The 14,514-nt window shown below is 40.1% G+C and overlaps 1 protein-coding gene across 1 annotated transcript in view; it reads right to left on the minus strand.

Annotated features, from left to right (window-relative positions):
* Window positions 1-729, minus strand: part of HIF1A (hypoxia inducible factor 1 subunit alpha) — a 41,645-nt gene extending 40,916 nt beyond the window's left edge. Inside the window, exon 1 of the mRNA XM_024748345.1 lies at window positions 381-729. Coding sequence (XP_024604113.1) covers window positions 381-415 — 35 coding nt within the window. The 5' untranslated portion in view covers window positions 416-729. The remainder of the gene's footprint in view (window positions 1-380) is intronic.
* Window positions 730-14,514: the final 13,785 nt, after the last annotated feature.

The raw sequence follows: 14,514 nt of genomic DNA on the forward strand, positions 1-14,514 counted from the left end.
GCTCATTTCTCTTCCCGGGGTTTTCAGGCTCGGGGAAGTCCACCCGGAGTGGGGCACGGGGCAGGCTGGGGGTTTGAGGCGGGTAAGGAGGGCGGTGCGAGGCCCGGGCGGCCGGGAGGGGGAGGCGAGCAGGGCCCAGCCCCCGGCCCCCGGCCCCTGAAAGCACTTTCGACGCGTCTCCCACCCCCCACGACAAGATGGCGACGTGGACAGTGGGGGAGGCCGGCCGGCGAGGCTGGGGGAGAGAGAGGGGAGGGGAGAGAGGCAGAAACAAAAAGGCGGCCCCCCGGAACGCGGAGGCCGGCCAGCGAGCCCCCGGCGGCGGGCTGGCAGGCGGGAGGGCCGGCGGAGAACGCGGCCGGCTGGGGGAGTGGGCTTACTTTTTCTTGTCGTTCGCGCCGCCGGCGCCCTCCATGGCGAATCGGTCACCGCGATGCCTTCACTGCCCGCGGCCCCCAGGCTCGCTCCGGCCTAAGCGCTGGCTCCCTCCACACGCGAGGAGGGGAGGAAAGGCACGTCCAGAGGTGGGGGGTGCGAGGCGGGAAACCCTTCGTGAGACCAGAGGCGGGAGAGCAGACGGCTATCGCAGGGGTCCAGGTCCGGCTCCGAAGAGCCTCCCCTGGGGCAGTTTGTCAGGGCCCGGCCCAACGCACTGGCGAAACCAGCAGCGAGGGCGATCCTCGCGTCCCCTCAGACGAGGCGGTTCTGTGCACTGAGGAGCTGAGGCAGCGGCAGGGGGCGGGCAAAGGCGGAGGCGCGCGGGGAAAAAAAAGGGGGGTGGGAGGGAGTGTCGGGGGCGCGCCCGCCCGCGGAGCACAGGGCGCGCACACGCAAGCCCGCCTCACCTGAGGGGGAGGCGGGTTCCCTGAGAGCCAATGGCAAGCGACGCAGGCGGCCAGTCCCCACCCCAGCCCACGTCTGTCTCAGCCAATCAGGAGGCGGTCAGCTGAGGCACAGCTGGGACGAGCTGCCGAGCTCACGTGCTCGTCTGTGTGCCGCTGCGGAGGAAAGAGAAAGGAGATGGGGGTGCGGCCAGCCTGGGTCTGGGGACTCTGCGCCTTCTCCTAGGGAAAGCACTGGCTGGCTTTGGGAGGCGCTGCTGAGAAGGGATTTCGGTTTTTGGGTCCCAAGCCTGCATCACACTTCCTGCTCTCGGAGCAGCAAGTCTCCCGCTGTCTTTTTCTCCGGCAGCTGTGCTGTGCAGGGTTGCCGCGCGCTCTGCCAAGTCTCAGTTTAAAAAAGCAGACTTTTCGCTTCGTGGCAGCAAACCCTTGGTCCCTTTGCTCAGCTGTGTTACGGTGGGGTCTTTCTTGCCAGGTTACCCAACCATGGGCCATGTCACCGACCGCAGCCTTTGCCATAGAACACTAGGGTACTCTCTTTGTCCCCTAAGTTTCTCAGTGATGAAGTTTGATTACTGCGTAAATACGAATAAAAATATAAAATAAACTCTTCTTGCTGTAAACCTCTCAAGGGAAGTAGTTAAGGTAGCAGGAACTCTTAAAATCTGAAATGATTTTAAGCATTACAAATAGATACGTGACTTTAATAAAAGAGCATAAACCCGAATTTCAGAAAAAAAGAGTAGGAAAAATGGTTTTAGGTTGACATTTATTTTCTTGGTACTTTTCAAAGAGTGGAAAATAATCTTAGATGGATTTAGAAAAAGGGGAAGACGACTTACCACCTTGAATTGAGACTTACCACCTTGAAGTGAGTTCACTGTGTAGACAGGAAAGAGGAAGGAGACTCCAAAACCCGCACCGAGACCTGAGCAGGGGACCTCAACTCGATATGGTGGCAGCCACTATTGCCTGTTTGCTAGCATGACTTTGCAAGCTCCCGGATAAGACTTAATCACTTTTTGGCTTTTGAAGCGTACATTTCAAGCCTGTCAGTCTTTTAAATGAAAAAGAAACGTGTTTTGAGCCAAACAAAGAAGCACTGCACACATATCTCTAGCTGGCACTAGATTATTTTACTTCTCACCTTTGCCTTATTAGTTATATTGTTACAATCTAGCTTTGGGTTATAAATTAATGTGGATATCTGTAGTAGATTTCAATTATATTGTCATGTAAAAACAATGGTCCACGTAGCATAAGCATTAAACTCTGGTAAGACAAAAATCAATTCACATAGCACCTCTTAACTGGTCAGCAGATCCAGAGATATGGTTAAAGATTGATCTTAATGCTACTTTTTTTTTTTTCCAGATCTACAACACTGAATGATAAGTCTTCTTGAAAAGTAACATGGGAAATGCCTGAAAAAAGGAAAGGACCAAAAAAAATTATTCATGTTTTTCTTTTTTTAATTGTGGAAAGAATAATTCTGTAAATTAAAAACCTTTTAATTTAAAATTCTGAAAACTCAGTGTTAAGAACACTGATGCCAGAGTCAAGAGTGAGCTTGAGTACAGGCTCTGACACTTTCTAACAAGTCATTTAACCTCTCTGTGCTTCAGTTTACTAATTTATATCTATGCCATAGAATCTGGGCATGATTAAATGAGATAATACATGTAAACTACTCAGAACAATACCTGGCACATAGTAAGCTATCAATAAATGTTAGCCATTAGTATTGTTGGCGGTCTTGTTTTCATTATTCTTATCATTATTATTACCCCCAAATTTGTGCCTCTGCTAGTGATAATTACTTGGGCTTCTACCGCAGTTCAGCCAGTTTTAACTTCCTAAGAATGCCAATTATGTTAATATAAATTCACATATATTCTCTGTTTTCAACTGTGGAACTGCCCATAATGTTCCCACCCTTGTGTATGAGCATGATTGCAGAGATCTTCAATCATTTCCTCTCATTATGCTGGTGAGAAATTCTCTCTGGCCAGTGATTATAGCTAACGTGTATAGTGTTTATTACAACAACAACAAAAAGTGAGCCTTTTGTAATACCAAATCTAAGTCATTTTAAAAAGTTTAAAGCAGAATGATAATCCGATCAGCAAAAGATATTTTTGAATAGTCATTACATTTGCCTCAAAGTTCAATTTTGCTTTCAGAAAAATGTATAAAATATGGTATTTTATGTGTGTATGTAGACATATATATGTGTATACTCACACATATGAACATGGAAAGTGGTAATATTCAACTTGTTTTCACATAATTACAAAGTAACTAAATAGTGTTCCCTAATTCAATCAATCCTGTTAAATAACAGAATTCTAAAAAGCAAAACTTTCTATGGGGTAAAATTTTAAATTATCCTCTTTATAAACATCCATTAATAAATGCATTTAAGTTATTATAATGTGAATAAACCTTAACGAACAATCTTACTTAATTATTTTCTAATCTTTGTAAGTGTCCAAATTTCATTCCAAGCCACTTTGCAGAACTTTCTAAGTAGGCTGAAAGATTACTTGCGAATGACTCAATTGACCCTTAACCCATATTTATAGTAGTAAGTTAGGCAGTGACTCAGGAAGAGGCAGGGTAAAACTTGAAATCTAGATTAGTACTAAATAACATAGAGCGTTGAGCCTTTCAAAGAGTGAAACACATCAGATTCAGATAATTTAGAATGTATCAAACTATATAAGAAGACCTAGTGGTCAATAAGTGATTCTTGTCTTTGCGGTACACGGGCCTCTCACTGCTGTGGCCTCTCCCGTTGCGGAGCACAGGCTCTGGACGCGCAGGCTCAGCGACCATGGCTCACGGGCCCAGCCGCTTCGCAGCATGTGGCATCTTCCCAGACCGGGGCACGAACCCGTGTCCCCTGCATCGGCAGGCAGACTCTCAACCACTGCACCACCAGGGAAGCCCGATAAGTAATTCCTGATTCATTACTATCCTTAGTGCTCCTCCTCTCCTCCATCTTGATCTATTCTATTATAAGAGCAACGAAAAAGCATATCATTTGGAAGGAAGTGCTTAGCAGATAATGGACATTAAAAGTCTTTTTTTTTCTTTCAAGGATCAAAACAGAAAATAAATATGTATATTTGTCTGAATTTCTGGAGAATAAGAATAGACTGAAATTTTGACACTAGCACTTTTCAGTTATGATAGACATTTTAAGCATAAATTTACAAAGGAATGCCAAAGGATTTTCAGTTTCTGGAAAAGAGCTTGGAAGAATCCATCCTTGCAATAAGAAAAAACAGCTTAACAAACTGAAAGCCAACAACTCTTCTTAGATCCACCAGGGAAATGAGGTCACAGGGCAAACTGCTGCCCTGAAACCTGGAGGGACAGATAGACAGATATAGAGAATCAAAGCTTACCAGAGGATCACAGTTTACCAGGAGCGGAAGCCAGAAGCTGAAGTCAACATCACAGTTGGAGCCAATATCAGCAGGAACACTTTAAACTGCAAGTGAGGAACTGCTGGAGGCTCTGTGTGGACCAGCTTGAGAGTTAAAAACTACAAAGGGGGTTCAGCCTTAGAGGGGCCCCACAACTTTCTTGAGTTTCAACTCCAGGAGCCTAACAGATAATCACTGTGAAGGTCTGAGGAAAATCTCTTGCTTTTTGCACAGCTAGAGAAGAAATTACCTTTTTGAAATACTTTCAGAATATTCTGTTCTTAACAAGATCTGTCCTCAAGGGAAGCTATTTTACCAGAGCCTAACCTACCTTAGGGAAAGGGAACACTCAACTCCAGCCCCTTCTAGCCTTCAACATGAGAGAAGGGAAATACTCAACTCAGGCTCACAAAAAGGCTGAGCCCTAATCATAGGATTATAGAACGCTTTCCCTCCATCCACACCTTACCATACCATACCACCACATCAGTAGGTCTCCTGGGTAATAACAGGGGATTAGAGCTAAAAGAACTGCAAGACTCAGACCCTATTTAAAGAATCACTAGGGATATCCGAAAACAATAAGAGAAACAAAAACAAGGACACTAGAGAAAATTTTAGCTTCAGACACCACAACTACAGCAAAAAGTAGCATATCCTATCTCCTCGCCAGCCAAACATATCTACCTAAGTTCCTTTTACCTAATATACCATGTCTGGTTTTCAACAACAAAATTAGAAGACATGCTAAGAGACAAAAAACATAATCTGAAGAGATAAACCAAACATTAGAACCAGACTCAGATATAGCAGAGATTTTGTAATTATCAGACCAGGAGTTTAAAATAACTGTGATTAATATGCTATGGGTGCTAATGGAAAAAGAACAACATGAAAGAACAGATGAGTAAAGTAAACAGAGATAAGGAAACTCTAAGGAAGAATCAAAAGAAAATACTAGAAACTGAAAAAATGTAACAGAAATAAAGAATGCTTTTGATGGGCTCATCAATAGACTGGACATAGCTGAGGAAAGAATGAATGAGCTTGAAGATATGTCAATACAAATTTCTAAAACTGAAATGCAAAGAAAACAAATTAATGAAAAAGATGGAACAGAATAAGATCTGTGGGACAATTACAAAAGATGTAATCTAACTGTAATGGGAATACTGGAGAGGGAAGAGAGAGAGAGGAACAAAGAAATATTTGAAGAAATAATGGCTGATAGTTACCCAAAATTAATGCCAGACACTAAACCACCGATCCAGGAAGCTTAGAGAATACCAAGTAGGAAAAATATCAAAAAGTGTTCAAACTGCAGAAAATAAAAGAGAAAATCTTGAAAGAAGTCATGGGGCAGAGGGCTGTAGTGGAAATACCTTACCTATAGAGGAGGAAGGATAAGAATTACATTGGATTTCTCTTCAGAGACCATGCAAGCAAGAAAAGATGGGTGAAATATTTAAACTGTTGAAAGAAAAGAACCACCAACCTAGAATTCTGTACCCAGTGAAATTATCCTTCAAAAATGAAAGAGAAATAAAATTGAGAAAATTTGTTGCCAGTAGATCTGCCTTACGAGAAATGTTAAAAGAAGTTTTACAGAGAGAAGGAAAGTAATATAGGTTAGAAACTCAAATTTGCATAAAAACCAGAAGAGTGTTATGGAACAAATAAATGAAGGTAAAATAAATTAAAAAAATTTTTTCTTATTTTTGGTTTAACAGATAACAAGTAACAGTTTGTTCAGAAAGATAATAGTAAAAGTATAGTTGATGATTATACTTTATAGATAAGTGAAATGAGTGACAGCACTATTAAAAGGGATGGGGGGAAGAATTGGGAAAACCCTATTAAAAGACATTTGCACTACTGGTGAAGCAGTATAATGTTATTTGAAAGTGGACTTGGATTAGTCACAAAAGTATATTGCAAACTCTAGAGCAACGACTAAAATTTTTTAAAGTATAATTGATATGCCAAGAGAGGAGAGAAAATGTAATCATATAGAATGAATCATGTGGAAAGCTTCTTTTTAAAACCAAAGAAGGCAGAAAGAGAGTGGAAGACAAAAAAGAAACAAAGAACAAGGGCAATAAATAGAATTCCACAGAATCAACAACAACACAAACAGAAAAACTCCTAGAATGAATAAGTAATGATAGCAAGATTGTGGGATATAAGTTTAATATATAAAAGTCAATTGCTTTCCTAAATAAAGAAATGAGCAATTGGAATTTGAATTAAAAACACACAACACTATGAACTATAGTTAATAATACTGTATTGTATACTTGAACGTTGCTATGAGAGTAGAGCTTTAATGTTCTCACCTTAAGAATAACAACAACAACAAAATGGTAATTATGGGAGGTAAAGGATGTGTTAACCAACCTTACTGTTGTAAGAACTTTGCAGTATATACATGTATCAAGTCATTGCATTGCACACCTTAAACTTACATAATATTGTAAGTCAATTATATCTCAGTAAAATGGGGCAGGGGGGCTGTGGGGACAAAAGACTGCTTACATTAGCTCCAAAAAAAAAAAGAAATACTTAGGTACAAATCTAACTTAATATGTACAAGACCTATGTGAGGAAAACTATAAAACTCTAAGGAAAGAGATCAAAGGTCTAAATAAATAGAGGTTTCACGTTCATGGATAGGAAAACTCAATACTGTTAAGATGTCAGTTCTTCCCGTAATTGATCTATAGACCCAATGCAATCCAAATCCCCAGCAAGTTACTCTGCAACATCAACAGGCTGATTCTAAAGTTTATACGGGAAGGCAAAAGATCAGAACAGCAAATGCAATATTGAAGAAGAACAAAGTAGGAGGACTGACACTACCAAAATTCAAGATTTACTATAGAGCTACAGTAATCAAGACAGAGTGGTATTGTCAAAAGAGTAGAAAAATAGAACGATGAAATAGAATAGAGACCTCAGAAATAAACCCACACAAAAATAACCAAATGATCTTTCACAAAGGAGCAAAGGTGATCCAATGGAGAAAGAATAGCCATTTCAACAAATGGTGCTGGAATAACTGGACATCCACTTTCAAAAAAATGAATCTGGACTCCAACCTTATTACACCTTTCATAAAAATTAACTCAAGATGGATCCTAGAGAGACTTCCCTGGTGGTCCAGTGGTAAAGAATCCACCTTACAATGCAGGGGACGCAGATTTTATCCCTGGTCGGTGAACTAAGATCCCACATGCTGCAGGGCAACTACGCCCACGTGCCACAACTACTGAGCTCACGCGCCTCAATGAGAAAGCCCGACTGCCGCAAACTACAGAGCCCACATGCTCTGGAGCCCGTGTGCCACAACTAGAAAGAGAAAAACCCTCACGCCACAGCTAGACAGAAACTGGCACGCCTCAACAAAAGAGTCTGCGTGCCTCCATGAAGATCCCACATGCTGCGACTAAGACCTGCCGCAACCAAATAAATAAATAAATATTTTGAAAAAAGATGGATCCTAGACCTGGATGTAATATGAAAACTATAAAATTTCTTGATGATAACATAGGAGAAAAATCTAGGTGACCTTTGCTTCAGTACCAAAAGTGTGATCCATGAAAGAAAAATAGCTAAATTGGACTTGATTAAGTTAAAATCTTCTACTCTTCAAAAGACACTGCTAGGAGTATGAAAAGTCAAGCCACATACCAGGAGAAAATATTTGCAAAACACCTATCTCATAGAGTACTTCTATCCAAAATATACAAAGAACTCTTAAAAATCAACAATAAGAAAATAGATAACTCAGTTAAAAACTGCATAAAATTTCTGAACAGATACTTCACCGAAGAATATATACAAATGGCAAACAAGCCTATGAAAAGGTGCTCAACATCATATATCATTAGGGAATTTCACATTAAATAGCAATGACATACCACTACACACTTAAAATGGCCAAGATCCAGAATACTGACAACACCAAATGCTGTTGAGCGCATGGAGAACTAGGAACTCTCATTCATTGCAGCTAGGAATGCACAATGGTAGAGCCATGCTGGAATACAGTTTGTTTATTACAAAGCACACATAGTCTTACCATACAATCCAGCAATCATGCCCCTAGATATTTACCCAAATGAGTTGAAAACTTATGTTCACACTAAAACCTGCACATGAATATTTATAGCAACTTTATTCAAAACTGCCAAGAATTGGAAGCAACTAAAAGTTGCCAATGAGTGAATGGATAAACAAACTAGGCCACATCCAGACAATGGAATAGTATTCAGTGCTAAAAAGAAATGAGCTATCAAGCCACTGAAAGACATTAAATGCATGTTTAAGGAAGACCTTAAATGCATATTGCTAAGTGAAAGAAGCCAATCTGGAACACCTTCATTCTGTATGATTCTAGCTATTGATATATGACATTCTGGAAAAGGCAAAACTATGGAGACAGAAAAAATACCAGTGGCTTCCAGGGATTAGGGGGAGGAGAGGAGGGATGCATAGGTGCAGCACAGAGGATTTTTAGGGCAGTGAAACTATTTTGTATGATACCCTAATGGTGGATACATGACATTATGCATTAGGCAAAACCCATAGAAATCTACAGCACAAAGTGTGAACCCTAATGTAAACTGTGGACTTTAGTTAATAATGTATCAATACTGGTTCATCAATTATAACAAATGTACCACACCGATACAACATGTCAATAATAGAGGAAACTGGGTTTGTAGGTGGAGGAAGAGGGAGTATATGGGAACTTTCTGTTTAATTTTTCTGTAAACCTAAAACTACTATAAGAAATAGTCTATTAATTATAAGAGAAAAAGGGAATACTCTTCCAAAGTCAAGTTTTCATATATTCCTCAACAAAGCAAAAGGCTTTAATTTGTAGCAATGAACCTTGATGAAGCATCCCTTTGAATAGAAAGGAAAGTGATATTTGGATATTTTTCCAACATCAAAGTTAGTTGAAAGATTCTGAAAAGCCACAGCTTCATAAGGTTTTTCATTTCTAGAAAGGAAAGACAGAAGAGAAAAAAGAACAGTCTTGTCTTTGAAAATTAATGGTACTACTACCTCCTGATCCAAATAACTACTTACAGGATTTCAACTTTTTTTCATCTGTATATAAGTTGGTACCTTAATAAACCGAAGAAAGATGTTTATTAAGAATCTGTCTTGCCCACTTCCTAGCCCCCATCCCAGACCACACCAACATGTTAGCATAGTTAAAATATATCATTGTTTCATTCACTGATTCAATATATATCGTAGCCATTCTATTATGGGCCAGACATATACTTTTTGCTTAATATGCAGGTTTATGTGCCATTATAGAGTGTAGAGAGGTTTCGATGGACAGGAACTTTCATCTTGGCAGCCCCAGAATGCGGGATGCTAACCAGTACACAAGGACAATCATCTCTTGAACAGCAGCCATATTCTAAGCACTGTGCTTAGGATTTTTAGGTGTGCTCTTTCATTTAAGCACTAGGACAGCCCTATGAGATAGAAATTCTGGTGGTCCTATTATGGCTCAGTAAGCTTATGGTCAAAGAGCTAAAAATACAAAGTCACAAAGCTAAGAATCAGTGGAACCATGCCACTCCTTTATGCTATTCAAACTGTGATACCCGTGTGGCAAAGAATGCTCAAAGCTGTGGAAGTCAGGGGTGGGGAGGACAAAAGCATAGTATCAATTTTAGAATGAGGAAAAGTTGAGTAATATAACTATGTGTGTGTTTGTGGATATGTTATGCATTTGGCTAGAAAAAAATCAAATACAGCAAATGAGCAAATATAAAAAAGTTCTTCTGACTTCTCTTCCCTCTTCTTTCTCTGTAGAGGGAACTGCTGTTACCAATTATTTGTTTCTACCCAGAGATATTCAATTAATATACCAAATATTCTGTCTTGTGTCCTTTCCTTTTTGTACAAATGATGGAATAGTATAGACTTTGTCCATCCGTCGAATTTACTCCATGTGACAAAATTGTTTGTAGGTTATTTTTTATCCGTTTGTATAGATCTAATAATTTCAATATTTATAAAAAATAGACGTACAGTGAAGCAGAATGCAAAATCACAAGAATTTTAAAGTAAAACTAATGTAACGTTAATATCTATGAAAAAGATCTTTTACATTTGATTACAAATAAAATTGGGTTTCTCTAGGTTAGCAGAGACATTCAACAGCTAGAAAGACAAACTTTTATATTATAGTTTGCTTTGGGAAAACGCTACCATGTCAATTTCTGTTTGTGAAAGCTATCAACCTTAAATGAATTACAAATAGAGAAAATCGCTTTCTACCTATACTCACTATTCTAACCAGTTAAAAAATTATTTTTTCTTTCCTTTGTCCTTACTATCTCTACAGCAACTACTCTGATTTTGCATATCATACATTCTGTTTTTCAGCTGCAAGGATATGAAACCTCTTCGTTGTAAATAACTAACAATTTCAAAATCTGGTTCAAACCAGCTTAGCTCATTCTGATTTTTATGAAAATGAAGGGTGAAAAGTACTCTATGAGTCTAAGCATTCTAAAGTAGGAGTTTTAAGAATTCGATTACTAGATTTTGAGCATTTATAGTTGTGATATGAATTAATATTATATAATTATTCCTTATTTGGGGCCAAAATTCGGATTTGCTCACACATCTCTAGAGGAGAAAATCTTCAAGTTCTATATACAGTCTGCTGAAGTTCTGCCCAAACCCTGCTAAACGATAGCTCCTGCTAGACTGTAACATTCCAGAATTTCTGTGCAACTCCATCCAACTCTGTTTCAATGCTACAAGGAAAACTTTTTTTTTTTAATATAGTAATTCAGGCAGTCAGATGACTGAAGGTAGGTGAGAGAATCCCAAAATAAGTCTTGCGACAGAAGTGCTTACTTTTATAAACCATGCAATATAGTCAACCTCTCCAAAACAACTGTGCTTTCTATCAGGAGGAAAACACTACCAGAACATTAAAGATGCCAGTGAACACGTCATTTAAAAGGTATTTTTCTTCTGGATAATAATTTCCACTACAAGTTGTATCTTTTTTTTATACAGGGATTTTAAAAAATAGGCATTTTTATTTATTTACTTATTTTAGAATAGGCATTGTTTTTAACATCTTTATTGGAGTATAATTGCTTTACAGTGGTGTGTTAGTTTCTCCTGTATAACAAAGTGAATCAGCTATACATATACAAATATCCCCATATCTCCTCCCTCTTGCATCTCCCTCCCACCCTCCCTATCCCACCCCTGTAGGTGGTCACAAAGCACCTAGCTGACCTCCCTGAGCTATGAGGCTGCTTCCCGCTAGCTACCTATTTTACATTTGGTAACCTATGTTTGTCCACGCCACTCTCTCACTTCGTCCCAGCTTACCCTTCCCCCTCCCCGTGTCCTCAAGTCCATTCTCTACGTCTGCGTCTTTATTCCTGTCCTGCCCCTAGGTTCTTCAGAACCTTTTTTTTTTTTTTTAGATAGAATAGTCATTTTTAATTTAAAAACTGTGACAGAAAAAGTAAAGCAGAAAGAGAAGAAGGATCTTACATTGACTATTTATTCTAGCTTGGTTTTCTTTCCATGTGTGCTAAGACACTGGCAACTCATATTTTCCAAACTTTGGGTGGATGATGTTTTCCCTTTGATTTTTTGTGGGTAATGCAGAAACATTAGCTGTTTGGCTCTCATATTGGAAAACTTATAAAGGTTCTTTGGTTAAGTGTGTCAGAACTTGCCTATGAAAAAGCAGAGGCAGTCGCAAGAAATTGGTTTTTATATAATGCATGGACTTGCAAAGACAGGTTAGCTACTCTCCTGTGTGAGTGTGAATTACAGGGCAATACCAAGGAAGACAAAGTTTCACAGCGTTGTCTTATTATCAGGGCTCAGGATACTGAATATGTGCTATGTGCCAAGGTTTGGGGTGGATCTTGAGAATTACAGACATTGTCTCTCGTTATTTCAACCAACACCTTCTAGTCCCGATCCTCACTTCCATTCTCATTTCCTGTCCACTCTTCCAGGATTGTGAGGGACAACAGGAAAACAATCCAATTAGTTGTTAAAAGTGTTTGTATTTGGACAGATAAGCATCTGGATCCATGACCTGACTGTTCCCTCCACACTCCCCATGTGACCAAGCAACAGAACATCTATGATACTTGCTTCATGGATGTTCTCCAAGCCCTTTCTCAATCCTGTTAGCAATATCTGTGGCAACTAGCTTCAGGGACAAGAGTTTATCTCAAGGTCTTGTTGACCTGGTACTTGCTTGATACTTTCTGTTGGAGCAAAGACAATCCCAGAGCTTGGCTATCCTAGGACCTGCAGGAAGACAAAGCTGAGAAGATTATGTGGTGGGAAAACAGGAGTCCATACTGAAAACTATTATATTGGTGTCGTGGTGGATACACAAGTAGATCCATATTTCAAAACACATCAAACTCACATAAAATGGATTTATATTACTGCTTGTAAATTATATCTCAGTAAAGTTGATTAAAATTTATACTGTCAGGGCTTCCCTGGTGGTGCAGTGGTTGGGAGTTTGCCTGCCGATGCAGGGGACGCGGGTTTGCGCCCCAGTCCAGGAGGATCCCACATGCCGCGGAGCGGCTGGGCCCGTGAGCCATGGCCGCTGAGCCTGAGTGTCCGGAGCCTGTGCTCTGCAACGGGAGAGGCCACAGCAGTGAGAGGCCCGCGTACCGCAAAAAAAAAAAATTTATACTGTCATAATGAGGCTCACCACCTGTCCACTGATCCACTCTTCTAACTTCTGACCCTTTACTTGGTATCATTCTCACCAGACTATATTTCACCCATCAATTAGTTGATCACCAGAATGTTGTCTACACCCTAGCCTTTAGTTGTTCATCGCAGCTCTGTCTATGGCCCATTGGCTCCTGGGTCCCAGCTCCATTTCTCAGAACTTTACACACCCTGCTTTCACTATTCCAACCAAAAGAATATATATAGCAGCTAATGGTCAGCTGGCCCAGAGGAGAAGAATCCAGAGGATAAAATAGCTGAATGAATTCTGTCTGCTCCAAAATGTTGAGGGAAAATAAAATGGCCAGACACAGATGTTAAAAGCTGGCTCTTTTCTCCTTCTGCTCAACCAAATGCTGCTGTTTAGGAGATGAATGCCACCAAGGGTATAAGCAAAATATGTGCTTCATTCAATACAAGGTAGATGTGAAACATAAAGGTGGTTCTCATATTGCATGTGGGCTTCCATAGACATATTCTTTTTTTTTTAACATCTTTATTGGAGTATAATTGCTTTACAGTGTTGTGTTAGTTTCTGCTGTATAACAAAGTAAATCAGCTATATGCATACGTATATCCCCATATCCCCTCCCTCTTGAGCCTCCCTCCCACCCTCACTATCCCACCCCTCTAGGTCAGCGAAAAGCACCAAGCTGATCTCCCTGTGCTATGCTGCTGCTTCCCACTAGCTATCTATTCTACATTTGGTAGTGTATATAAGTCCATGCTACTCTCACTTTGCCCCAGCTTCCCCCACACCCTCGTGTCCTCAAGTCCATTCTCTATGTCTGTGCCTTTATTCCTGTCCTGCCACTAGGTTCATCAGTACCATTTTTTTTTTTTTAGATTCCATATGTATGTGTTAGCATATGGTATTTGTTTTTCTCTTTCTGACTTACTTCACTCTGTATGACAGACTCTAGGTCCATCCACCTCACTACAACAAATAACCCAATTTTGCTTCATTTTTATGGCTGAGTAACATTCCATTGTATATATGTGCCAGATTTTCTTTACCCATTCACCTGCTGATGGACATTTCCGTTGGTTCCATGTCCTGGCTATTGTAAGTAGTGCTGCAATGAGCATTGTGGTACACGTCTCTTTTTGAATTACGGTTTTCTTGGGGTATATGCCCAGTAGTGGGATTGCTGGGTAATACGGTAGTTCTATTTTTAGTTTTTTAGGGAGCCTCCATACTGTTCTCCATAGTGGTTGTATCAATTTACATTCCCACCAACAGTGTAGGAGGGTTCCCTTTTCTCCACACCCTTTCCAGCATTTATTATTTCTAGCTTTTTTGATAATGGCCATTCTGACTGGTGTGAGGTGATACCTCATTGTAGTTTTGACTTGCATTTCTCTAATAATTAGTGATGTTGAGCATCTTTCCATGTGCCTCTTGGCCATCTGTATGTCTTCCTTGGTGAAATGCCTATTTAGGTCTTCTGCCCATGTTTTAA

The sequence above is a fragment of the Neophocaena asiaeorientalis genome, unplaced genomic scaffold, assembly GCF_003031525.2.
Source record: "Neophocaena asiaeorientalis asiaeorientalis breed wild unplaced genomic scaffold, Neophocaena_asiaeorientalis_V1.1 scaffold698, whole genome shotgun sequence".
In the NCBI taxonomy this organism is placed as follows: Eukaryota; Metazoa; Chordata; class Mammalia; order Artiodactyla; family Phocoenidae; genus Neophocaena; species Neophocaena asiaeorientalis.